The sequence below is a fragment of the Typopeltis vanoorti genome, chromosome 24 (genome assembly GCF_054136105.1).
Source record: "Typopeltis vanoorti isolate ZY-2024b chromosome 24, IOZ_Tvanoo_1.0, whole genome shotgun sequence".
Classification (NCBI taxonomy): Eukaryota; Metazoa; Arthropoda; class Arachnida; order Uropygi; family Thelyphonidae; genus Typopeltis; species Typopeltis vanoorti.
Window position 1 is genome coordinate 59,516,998 of NC_143572.1, and position 13,176 is coordinate 59,530,173.

At 35.3% G+C, this 13,176-nt stretch overlaps 1 protein-coding gene across 1 annotated transcript in view; it reads right to left on the reverse strand.

The window, feature by feature from the left end:
* Positions 1–13,176, reverse strand: part of Mcm7 (minichromosome maintenance 7) — a 146,437-nt gene that overhangs the window by 111,573 nt on the left and 21,688 nt on the right. The window contains exons 2-3 of the mRNA XM_090413327.1: positions 6,983–7,062; positions 1,663–1,827 (exon numbers count right to left, since the gene is read on the reverse strand). Of these exons, the coding sequence (XP_090269453.1) occupies positions 1,663–1,827; positions 6,983–7,062 (245 nt within the window). The remainder of the gene's footprint in view (positions 1–1,662; positions 1,828–6,982; positions 7,063–13,176) is intronic.

Consider the following 13,176-nt stretch of genomic DNA (forward strand, 5'->3'; position numbering starts at 1 on the left):
CCACCACCAACCCTCCTTCTGCTCTCTAATCTTTCCAGATGTCTCACCAAGCACCTCGATTGCACAGCTCAGGATTACTTTTGAATTATGTTTCCAACAATCTTGTACACTTTCCAGTCCATCCGAAATCCTCTCTAACACTCTCTCCCTAAAACAATTCCTCACACTCTCTTCACTATATATATATATATATATATATTTACAGTTGTTAGATTCAAGTTTTTATAGAATAATCATCTTCCAAATAAATATAGCCATATTTATAGAGGTTAGGAAAGTGTTCCTTGCCAGGTTGACTCTAAAAATAGTCTCTCTGACTTGTAATGATTTCTGTGAAAGGGTGCCGAATCATGGTCTGCAAGTCCTGTCTTGCTGTAAGATGGTAGCAGATGCAACCCTTGTTTTGAGATAGCTTACTGGCAGGAAGATCTGTTAATATCTAAGTTATGGTGACAGAGCATTTCACACTCCAGGATATAAAAAAGGATGATGTTTGTTCTTTGGTAAGTGGATTAGCCAGGAGGTAATTTCTCTTTTGAGATATAATGGGATCTCAACTGGTAATCTATTATATTATAAGTTTTTATTGTGAATTAAAATCCTCCACCTTACCTCAAACCTCTGTCTCATCTTTCCAGTATTCTTAAGAACCACCCACAATGGTTTTGGATAGATCAGGAATAAAATTAGAATACTGAAAAACTAACTTTTTATTTTATTTATGAAAATGTTTCCAAAGTGACTAACAAGTTCAGTTAACTTGCACCAAGTGATATAAAAAGCTTTTCCAAATCACTTAGGGAATTGAACAACGTAGATCCGAATATAAATTAAATTATACTTTAATAAATATTTCCGATTTCGGCAACGTTACGTTGCCATTTTCAAAAGGAACTTATAAAAAGGCACGTGCACTACAACACAGTAACTGAGTATGAAGGTATGAAGCTATCGTTCTCCTAGAAGTCCTGATGGTGCCCTCTAGCGGCTAAGTAGGTGTTCTTGGCCGTTGGGCTGAAGGTCTGCTGATGTATGTCTCCCAAATTTGGGGCAGTTGCATACAACCAAATTTGTTGAGGTTTGGGGAGTTTCTTAGGGCTGAGGCTGATTCCATAAATAGTCTTTCGAATTTGTATTTGCTACGGTGTATTACTGTAGCTTTCTTCACCTGTATTCTGTGGAGTGTATCCAGAGCATGGTCTGCAAGACCAGAATGGCTGTACTTGTGAAACCGGATGTAGTCCGGTTTCATACTCAGTTACTGTGTTGTAGTGCCTGCAAGCATGTGCCTTTTTGTAAGTTCCTTTTGAAAATGGCAACGTGACGTTGCCGAAATATCGGAAATATTTATTAAAGTATAATTTAATTTATATTCGGATCTACGTTGTTCAATTCCCTAAGTGATTTAGAAATGCATAACCAACGTATAAGCCTGTCTATGAGAATCGATATAAAAAGCTAGCAAATTAATTGTAGCAATGTTATTTTTAAACAGGTTTTATGGTAGACATCTGTGTATTAGACAATGTTCTGTACTACCATTTAAATGAGGCAGTTAGCAACCATTTTGGAAAATGAATTATTCTTAAGAATAAGTTGTTCCTTTTTATTCCAATTAGGGACGTTTTTTAAGGATCTATCAAAAACTGTAAATATATTTACCTCTCTTGCTTTGTAATCTGGAAGCATTTCATATATGGCATCTGCAAATAATCTGCAGTAGCGTCGAGCATTTTCCACTATTGCATCTGCTAGATCAGGATCATGTTCCAAAACATCATCTAATTCTATAGTGATTGCCACTTGGTCTCTGTGCGCCAATCTCACCTATACAAATATCAGTATAAATTACAACAGAATATATAGTAACTAAATAGACAATTTTAATTTATACTAAATTAACCATCAATCGACTCGTTAATCAAACATTACTATGAGGATATTTAGAAATTAATCAGTCTTAATGTGGGTATTAATTATCCACTGTATTAAGAAATAGTTAATAAATAGGCAACTAGTTATCCTCTTAACTCAACAAAATGCAACCTGTTAAACTGATTGCACTGTGTGAATCCTATGTCTGAACATAGGTAGGATTCATACAGAAAAACTTTAGATTCTAAATAGTTGCAAGTGGGTTAAAATGATAATAAAAACCAATAAGTGCTTATTTCTTGTTTATTTACCACTGAGAGGGAGGGAAATATATACTTATCTTATTTTTTTATTGAAAGGCAACCTTACCCCCCCCTCCATTTTTTTTTTAAACTTATTATGGAGCACTGCTGATGCTTGGTTGGCACAAATGGTACTAACCAAGATATACTGTTCAGCCAGTCTTATCAATCTGCTGATGGCTTATTAATACATTTGGGAAAGGTAAGGAAGAAGGAAGCTAAAAATAAAATGATGCAAATCATGTGGTTTTACTTCTGTTCACTAGTTCTCTTAAAAATATGTCACTTCCTGCACAGCAGATTTTGCTCAATTATTTCAATTGCTATTGGAAAAATTTATTGAAAATTCAAAATTAATTTTTGTGATATCAAAATAATTTTTTAATTTTATTCGATGGCCGTGAAATCGAATCTAGTCTTGTAAAATTTCCTAAATTGGGGAGAGAAAAAAGGCCACCTATTCCTTTTCCCAAAGTATCAAATTTTCATCCAAGACAAGTTAGAAAATTTGGAGTCTAAACAATACTACTACTGCAAGCCATTTCCAGTTTCTAATAAGAAAAGTTGTGAACTTTGATGAGTTTTATCACCATTTAAATTTCTATTAATTCATGAGATATCTCAAGATTCTTATTAGATATACTAGAACTATATGAAACAAGTTGTGTACACATTTCCTACTGTAAGCATTCCATAGAATGGTAACAGCTTTTGCGATGTATATACACCACAAATTTTAAGGCTGAAACCAGATGGACTGCCTCGTAGGATCATGGTTGTTTAGTGATACAGCTACTATTCACAAGTATAGCTTCACTAAAAAGATGTTCATATTTCTTATTACAATAAACTGGCTCATGTGGCTGTATGGGTTCTTAAACAAGCCTTGTACTCTTAAAACTAAATAAATAAAAGATTAAAAGCTGTAAAAACAGCTTTTAATCCACTGTCATTATTAAAGCATTTTCAAATTTCCTAAGTCTAGAAAAGAGAGCAAAGATTCTCTTTATGCTAATAGAGTTGGAATTGGAGTTTTATGAATATCATGGTGAAAATGCAAACAAAATATACTAAAAGGTACCAAAGCAATCTTGCCTACATAACTCTGTCCATATGGAATTTTCCATCTCCTCTCAAACTGTGCCTAAATAGCTGAAATGTTTTAGCTTATTCTATACATTGTCATTCAGAATGCAGCTGGTGTTTTTTTAAAGCTTCTACCTAGTTTGATCTTTTTATTGTGATTTTCATATTAAATTTGTTATACCAGTTATTCAATTTAGTTAAGGAATTCTACAAACTTGTACTGGGATTAATTAGGAGTATAACTTATCTATCTGCCTGAAAAATAAAGTATTCAACCAATACATATTACCAATACTCGCCTATGGCTCAGAAACCTGGGCACTAACTAAACAAATAGAAAAACAAATACTAGTGACAGAAAGAAGAAGAATGGAGAGAATCATCATAGGAATAACACTAATGGATAAAAAGAGGAAGGAATGGATCAGATCACAGACAAAAGTCTTGGATGCAATTGAAACTGTAGAAGCATCCAAATGGAGATAGGCAGGACATCCAGCTCAAGGAACGGACAACAGATGGACTAGAAAAGTAATGCAGTGGCTACCAACCAGAAAGAGAAGACAAGAACATGACTAATTAACATAAGAGGGGAATGCTAACAATATCTGCTTTGTCTTTAGCTTAAAATCTCGCACTCAATACACAGTCTAACTGGCGCAGTTGCAAAACAAATAAATTTGTTAAGCATGAGAACATAAGATATAGTAGAAATAAATAAACGGCAGCAGTCGACCATTGCAATATTACATGAAGTTAAGTTTAAGTAAAAGTAACATAAAAGACAAAGCAGGGTTGAGAAATATAGAATGTTTATATCCCCCCACAAAAAAAAAAAAAGAGGGACACATGAAATAGAAAAACTGGCTGGAATGGAAAGAGATAGATGGTGGAAGCAAAAGACAGGGAAAATTGAAAGTTCATGGGGAAGGCCTTCATTCAGCAGTGGATTGAAAATGGCTGAGAAAGAAGAAGACAACATTATTTGCATCAAGTAAAGAGCCCTCTTCAATTCTGCTACAGGTTTAATACCACTTTTCTTCATAATGTGATTCATACAGATGATGAAGAACAGTGGTGATAGTGTGCACCCTATCCATAATAGTTTTTATAGATATTGTGTTATGATAAATAATAATAATAAAAATATTTAACAACTTCAGTAATTTTAGTTGCACATCAGAAACTACTTTATGGAAATTTTCATCTTAAGCAGCCTAAACAGCATACATTACCTAGATCATAGGTGGCCAACAGCAGGCCCGTGGGCCGCATGTGGCCCATAACGTGATTTTGTGCAGCCCGCGGCAGGATAAAAGCTATATTAAATTATATGTATTATCAATTTAGCATTATTTTCGACAGCAGATTTTCTGATTGATATACTAGTTATATTCATTATTTCTGATGATGGAAACAATTTATATTCTCAACACGGAATCAAAATTGCTTTAAAAAGATCACTCAATTTATAAAATCTACTGCTTCTCTGTGCGAGTTGTAGTAGTGGGAGTGGTAGATTTCTATGCTCTCCAGAGTAACGCATCGTTGAAAGTCACTTGCTCTGCTCTGGTTACAGTGATCAGTTTCAGAGATTCAGTTTCAAGTATTTTATATTGTTCCCCCAGTAGTAAAATGATTTAACAAATATAGTAATTCAATACATATAACTACTGCCTTGAAAAAATGCAGAGTTTATTTTTATTTAAGTTCTGTCTAAAAGTGTGTGGCCCGTGATGCTACCACTCATCATATATTGGCCCTCATATAGAATGAAGTTGGCCACGCCTGACCTAGATGGTCTTTATATCACAAAGATGTTAATTTTTTTTTTTTCACTGTTTTTCCAGCCAAAGAGCATTGTCATCACCAACTGAGCTATAGAGTCTCTGCTTTCTATAACATAATTTTATTATTTATTTATTTTTATGTGGTTTCCACCCACAAAAGGTTATTCTTCTTTTTCTTCATGTAGCTTCCTCAGTGAGAGGGTGCAGTACCATGTCCTTCCAGTTCTCTCCGTTGGTGGCTTCCCTTTTTGTTTCTGCATAGCCATGTGATCCTGTCCATGATCTTATATCTTCAAGCCATGTCCTTCGTTTTTTGCCTCTTGATCCTTTTCCCATAATTTTTCCTTCTAAAACTGTTAGTATCCTCTGTCCTGCTGAACCTATCAGTAATGTCCTGCCAATCTCATCTTTCTCTGGATCATTTCCTGTAATAAAGATCTCTGTGTTCACATTCTCTGTAGGACATCTGTATTTGTCACATGTTCTGTCCATGGGATTTTCAGAGCTCTCCTATAGCATCACATTTCAAAGGCCATTATCTGTTGCCTTGCTCTCTTCTTGAATATCCAGGTCTCACTTCCATATGTGAAAATTAGCCACACTAATGTTCTTATCATTCTTTTCCTTGTCTCGGTACTCACAGAACTTCTGAGCAGATCTTTATTTTTCCAGAATGCATATTTAGCTATGGCTGTTCTTATTTTTATAAACCTATAATAGTACATTTGTACCATGATGGACTAATGGTTCAAATTCTGTCTAAAGAAACAAAAAAAACTTCAAGGCCTTTTCAACTGGCAAGTTAATTGGTCCCAAAAGGGGGTCAAAGAGTTTTTACTCCCAGAAGTGAAACTCTGGCTTTTCATCCTGCAAAACAAGCAAACTGGCCACCGAATACATCCAACTGTCAGACTGTTCAGATAGGATTAACTACTGTTACAACATTAATTAGGTTTCTTTAAAGCAAAAAGATATTTGGCCTACAAAATTGTTATCAGCCTGTTGCTGCCACTGCTGGGCAAAGATCTTTCCTAATTTTCTCTACTCTTTCCTCTCATGGACTGCCCTCATTCAGCTATTTCTTCCTATGATTTCATCTCTCCATCTCATTTTCGGTTTTTCTTGATCACTTTCTGGGAATTCAAATATGTCAAGTGTAACTACAGTTCAATATCATAGCCTAATGACAGTTAACCATAAAATCCAATATGTTTCAGTCCAGAGGACTAAAATAATTTTAAAGACTTCATTTTCATGATTATGACATTTAAGCTGTTGAGAGATATATCAAATGGATATGGGAGAGATTTTTCAAATGGCAGAAAAAGGGCAAAGGACAAGGGGTTCAACCCAAGTAAGGTAAGATGTAAAGGGAAAACTTACTCAAAGTTTTTTTTAATGCGATGAGTGAGTAGAATTCCTTGCCTGAATGTGTGGTGAATGATGAGTATGAATGAATTTAAGATTCAGTATGACAGATATAATGCAGGCAAAGTAAATCTTCCATGATAAATCTATAGACTGAGTAACGATCACTGTGAAAATAACCAACACAGAAGGTTATTTCCACAGCAGTAATTTCCACATTAACCCTTACCGCTTTTGATTGCTCTCTCTCTCTGGTCGACATCAATTTGCATCTAGCTATTTGAACTGTCAACCATATTGATCTATTCACATTAGGACACCCACCCACCCACACACACAGCATGATTTGGATGGCAGATGAATTTCAGCCTGGATATATAATAGTGCTATACATGCATAAGAAGTAGGTCATTCTAATCATATTGCTCTTACAATACTAACATATTGAAACACTTTTTATTTAGAGAGGTACATCTAGGAAAGGTACGACTTAAGTTTACACTGTATTTAAATATATTTAAGCAATACAAAAATGGATATAAAAAATCAAGAATTTCATACCAGCTGAAGTCCATATTTCATATTTTTCTTTCCATTTTCATCTTCTGCTGTGAATTCTGCCAAAAATGCTCTAATTTTTTCTAAAAATAAATTCAAAATAAATTATGACTTTTAAGGTCATATAACTTATAATATTCACTGTAGAATAGAACTGGAACTTAACTAGAGTCAATAAAAAGCATGTCATAATAACTAAAACTATAAAGTTCCTTGGATATTTCATACAACCTGCAATGCTGCTGCTGCAAATGACAGCATCTGTAACTAAAAGACAATCCCTTCAAGCAGGCTTCTCCATATCATTCTAGTTCAATGCATGATTATCATAATTCAAAATATGAAAGGCAGATTGCAACTTTGGATGAAGGATAATTTAAAGTGTTTTAAACACTTTTTGTAATGAAAACTAGTACAAATCTTTCTCAACCCATGAGAGACATGATCACTAACTACTGCAACTAATTTTAAAAACCTAGAAAATTAAAGCATATACAAAAAGCCTGTTTGTGTGAGAGAGAGAGAGAGAGAGAATACAAACAGTTTTTCAATTCTCCCGATAATGGCAATTTATATTTCATTGTCAAAATAATGTAGATATCTTAAGTTTTCAAATTGTGTCAATGAAAAAGTAGATGAAAGTTTTTAGAACTATTTTTTATTTTATTTTTTGGAATAAAAATAAAAGTTGAACTAAAAAAAAAAACTCCGCTTTTATCCCCTATATACAAGTAGCCCAGCCATGAAGATAATTCACATGCAAAATTTTCCCTTGCTTACCCTCAGATAAAGGATAAAACCAAAAATAACAATATCTTAGCATCTTTAATTTACAAGAATACAAAAGAGCAGCAATTCTTCCACATATACAATCAATCACAATAAATCAGCAAGATTAGATTGCCACCAAAACTTAAATCACCTTCTACCCAACAAAATCTTTAAACATCTGAAATCTCTTAAACCTCCATATGCCTCTCAAAAAACCAGGTGTCTAAAAGATCAGCTGCAATTTTGGTCTACACTACACAGAACAGACTGGCAGATCTGGTGAGATATGCTAATTGGAACATTTTGAGGATGTTGAGAATGAAAGAAAGCGCAAATCAGGAATGCAGTACATACAATGGAAACAAAACACCCAAGTAGAATGGGAACAAACTGAAATGCTCCACATCGATTATCATTTTTACTCAATAGTGTTCAAAGAATCAGCTGAAATGAAGCATCATCCACAGTGTAACAAAAAAACAAGGGATGATTTCACATCAAGTCTGGATTTCCTTAACCCATCACGACACTTGTATCTACCAGTAGTATACAGCAACCCAAAACCAGCAGTCAGCATAATAAATGCATGCATTCCACCATTTAGATGTTTTCAAATAAATATTTTTCACTAAGGGTGTTAACTGTTATTACTTGCCTTCTACTTTTTAGTTTATTCACTATTTCCTGATGAAATGAAACAAAGTATTTCACGAAACTAGTTGAAATAAAAACAGTACTAAAAATGTCCTATCTCAACAGAAACCTACACAACAAATAGATGAAAGATTCTTTGTAGTACATGGTGATCAAAATTAAAGTATCCCTGTTTAAGGAATTCATTGGAACTATTTTTTTTTTACAAAAGGACATTGTATAATGTACTGAATGCACATGTAGTAATTTTTCTGTGAGTAAGAGGGAGAAAAGAGATAAGCATAAATAACACATTTTTATTCACTTCCATTATGCATTCACAGGCTGTACTGTTGAACGTACTGCCCTTCCCAGTATGCCAAAAACTGCATCCTTTATACAGTGTGTTCAAAGGCAGAATGCAGCTGGTTGGAACTGATGTTGCACATATGATGCATTATGTATTATGTTTATCAGGTGATCCTGATAAACCCTGTCTTTGAGAAATCTCCAGAGCCAGAAGTCAGATCAGGTGAATAAGGTGGCCATGCAGTGGATTCCGTGAAATGTTCTCTAAGAACCGCCTGTACAGTTCGACCAATTTGTGGAGGAGGACCCCATTCTGCATGAAAATGACAATCCATGCACAGGCACTGCTGTGGCACAACAAAATCGTTTATCGTACAGTGATAAATCTCGGCAGTAACTGAGTCGGTTACAGAATCCAACTAGTGAATGTCCTCAAAGGAGGATGGTCCAATGATAAATGAAGCTGTAAACCTGCACCAGATAGTAACTATGGGTGAATGCAAAGGAATTTGTTGGATTGCATGCAGATTATGCCTTGCCTATACCTGACAACTGTGAATATTCAGCTCCATTCAGGTTAAAGTGAACCATATCTCCCCCACAAAATCATCCAAGGCCACACAGCATTTAACTCCACTCGAGTAAGGAATGTTAAAGGGAACACCAGTCAACTTTAAGTCTTGTGGGTGCAACTCCTGTGTCAGGGTTATGTTTTTCATCACTAGGTGTGAGACTACTGCTCCACTTATTGGAGGCCTGAAGTGCCTTGAAAAAGTTCCACGTTTAGTCTCCAGACCAGGTAAAAAAAAATAAATAAAAAATAAAAAAAAAATATATAAATAAATAAAAAAAAATTCTATAACCCACCCACAGTACAAATGTACTATAGGTTCACAAATAAATCTTTTGTGAGGCCACATAAAAAGAAAAAGGTTATGGAAGAGTGATAATGGTTGGATAGTTCTGGCAGCAGAGTGACCATGGCAAATAATGTAGTAGAATTATTTAATGGGCATTTTATCAGTGTATTTCATACTGACGTTGTGTACTTTAGAAGGGACACAAATAGAGGAATTAGCGGTGAAAGAATCAGAGTAGTACGAAGTATTGCTGTTAATAAGGTTGTGGGGATGGATATCATTCACATCACCTAATATTTTTAAGAAACATGCCAAAGTCAGCTATGCCATGCACCTGGTTATTTAATAAACATCTTGCAATGGTGAAGGTTCCCAAATAGTGGAAAGTAGCAAAATAGTACCACTCCCTAAGCATAGGTGTAGGAGTGAAGTTTCCAATTACAGACCAGTCTGTATATAAACAGCTGTGGACAATGTCTTAGAGAAACCTGTTAGGAACAGAAGACTGGATAGATATACCTAAAATACTTTATGACAGTCAGCATGAGTTTGTGAAAGGTAGTGTAAGGTAGTGTAGGTCTTGTTTTAGCAATCTGTTTGTATTTTATAAGCCGACAAGTGCATGAGATAAAAGATATTCATATACAGGAATATTCTTGACCTTTGCATTTGAAATGAAATGGGATTGGTTAGATAGACTGAAGATTAGCTCTCTGAACAATACCAACACGTGAATAATGGAGCCATGTCTCAGAAAACTGGAAATTGTTGAATGAATAGAAACTGGACTGCCAGAGGTAGCTGAAAGTGCTCTGACAGTGAATGAGTTAAAGAAGTATGACAGGTACTGTATAAATAGCAGTTAGTATGGACTTCCTATGATGAGTCTTCTGACTCTATGGAGATGCTATATAATAATAAAATTTTATAAACAGATAAGAAAATATTTAAAGCATAATATTGCGGAATAATCAGGAGGCTTTGTGTGATAGTTCTGAACAGTCTACCTATTCTTGGAGAAGAAAAAAAAAAAAAAATTTATAAGATGGATGGATGTAGCTGACAATGTTAGATAGTTAATATAATATAATTCTTTATAAGATATATAAAAATAAGGTTAAATATTTTTAATATTATTATTATACAGGTATCTACATAGAGTGAAAGACTTATCCAAGGAGACCCACACTAATCATTATTCATGCAATACCTATCATACCTCTCCTTAAACTTATTCACTGTTTGGGCACTCCCAATTATCTCTTGCAATCCATTTCACTCATTCACTATTCTCTAATCAAAGAAAGCACACCCTACTAACCACACTCTTACACAACTTCCATGGATGACTACTTGTTCTACCCCCCCCCCGCTGTATTGAAAAATTTATTTTGTGTTAATCTTATAGAATCCTTTTTTTTAAAGTAACTTTTAAGTTTCTCAGGTCTCTCTCCTGCCTGCCAATTAAAATTCTGCAACCCGCACACCTTCAATCTATCCCCATAAGGAGCATTCCACAAATCTGTCACCAGCTTGGTCGTAGGTCTGAATCCTCTCCACCACTTCTTGACTACTGTGCACAGATTTGGTCACCTGGCTTTCTTGTGGATGAATCTCTCTCTCTCGGATCTCCTCATGTCTGAGGACTCGTGACCTTCCTGATGATGCTTCGCCATTTCTTTCTCCCCTGTGCCTCTCTTATTGCTTGTTCTAGTTTAAGTCTAGTGATTCTTGATATTTGGTCAATCCACCTGTTGGGGGGTCCGTTTTTCTTTTCCACACAGTTTACCCTGGATGATTATTTTTTCCAGGCAGTTGCCTTCCCTTCTACATGTGTTCAAAATATTGCAGTATTCTCTTTTCAATTATGTTTATCTGTCTTACATGGATATTCATTTCTTCTAGGTTTTGTTTGTTTGCTTTTCTGTCCAAGACACTCTTAACAATCTCCTCCAGCAGCAGAGCTTGAACACCTCAATTCTTCTTCTGTCATCTTTTGCCATTGTCCAAGACTCAGAAGCATAGAAAAAGATTGAAAAAACTAAGGTTTCTACAAGTTTAATTTTCATCTTTTTGGATATGTGCCTGTCTTTCCATATCTTAGTTAAATCAGTCATTGCTTTCTTAGCTAGTGCTATTCTTCTTCTTATCTCTTTTTTACATCCATCTTTTTTTGTTTTTTGTTATTATTACTCCAAGGTAGTTGAAATGGTCGACAATTTCAATTCTTTCTGCATCTATCTCTTCTGCGTTGTTTAAAATCATTATTTTGCTTTTCTCTTGATTTATTCGTAAACCGTGGCTTAAGCTTTCAATTCTAATTGATTTAGGATGGATTTTAATTCCTGTTCGCTTGTTGCTATTATCACTATATCATCTACATATCATAGGTTAGTGTTTGTTCGGCCACCTAATTTAATGCCTCCATTCCACTTTTCTAGAGATCTTTTCATTATAGTTTTGCTGTAAAGGTTGAATAGCAATGGTGAGAGTATGCATCCTTGTCTTGATCCTTTTTCAAATTGGAATGCAGGGGACAATGAGTTTTCAATTCTGACTGTTGCTTGATTTCCTTGATATAAGTTCTCTTTATGAGGGTTATTAGATGGTTTGGTATTCCTGATTCTTGCATGACATCCCACCTCATGCAGTCAAAGGCTTAAGTTGAATTCCCTTGCTTTTTCAATTATTTGTCTGATGTTAGATATATGAACTCTAGTCCCTCGACCTTTTCTGAATCCCGCTTGTTCTTCTGAGATCTGATGGTCTATAAAACTTTGTAACCTCACCTTAATAATCTGTAGTAAAATCTTGCTGGTATGTGGGATACCAGCAAGTAAAAAAGGCAATCACAGTTGTTGTGATTGCCTTTTTTGTAGATTGGGATAATGGTCGAACTAGTCCAGCCATTTGGCCATCTTCCAGTCTTTCCAGATTTTGTTGCATAAATCATGCATCCAGCTGACTGCATTCTCTCCAAAGATTTTTCAGCATTTCAGTTGGTATTGAATCAGGACCCGAGGCTTAGTTTTTCCTTAATTTTTTGATTGCTTGTTCTACTTTACTTTTGAGGATCTTCGTTTCCATGTTTTCCATAGCTCCTTTGTCTTCTTGTTGAAGACAAAGCTGGGTTTTGTCTTCAACAAAAGAAGGGTACTTTACAAGTACCCAGCTTTACAAGCTGGGTAGTTGTAAAGCTCGGCGCAATACTCTTTCCATCTTCTGGCTATGTCATTAGTGTCATTTAAGATCTTGATATTTTCCTCTGCAATTATATTAAGTTTTGGTTAGAATTTTTTTTCTTCCTCAGGCATAGCCAAGTTAGCCGGTCTTGGGTGCGGTCAGTAGGGTTTTTTCTGCCAGTTTATCTGGCGTTTTTCATCCCTCAAACAGGCAAACCAGCCCCATGAACATACGCCTCTACAGTCAAAAATATATCCCCCCCCCAGCGGCAGACCAGGCGACGGGTCGGTTGGGAGTAGTACTGACAAGAAGTCGCATCTAAAGTAACATGCGGACCCTGCATGGGAAGCGGGAATAATGCGTAGTAGAAGAAGAAGTTTGAAATTTTTTGTTATATCCTTAACCTTCTTGAATAAATCTGTTGTTTCATTAGAGTTAGAG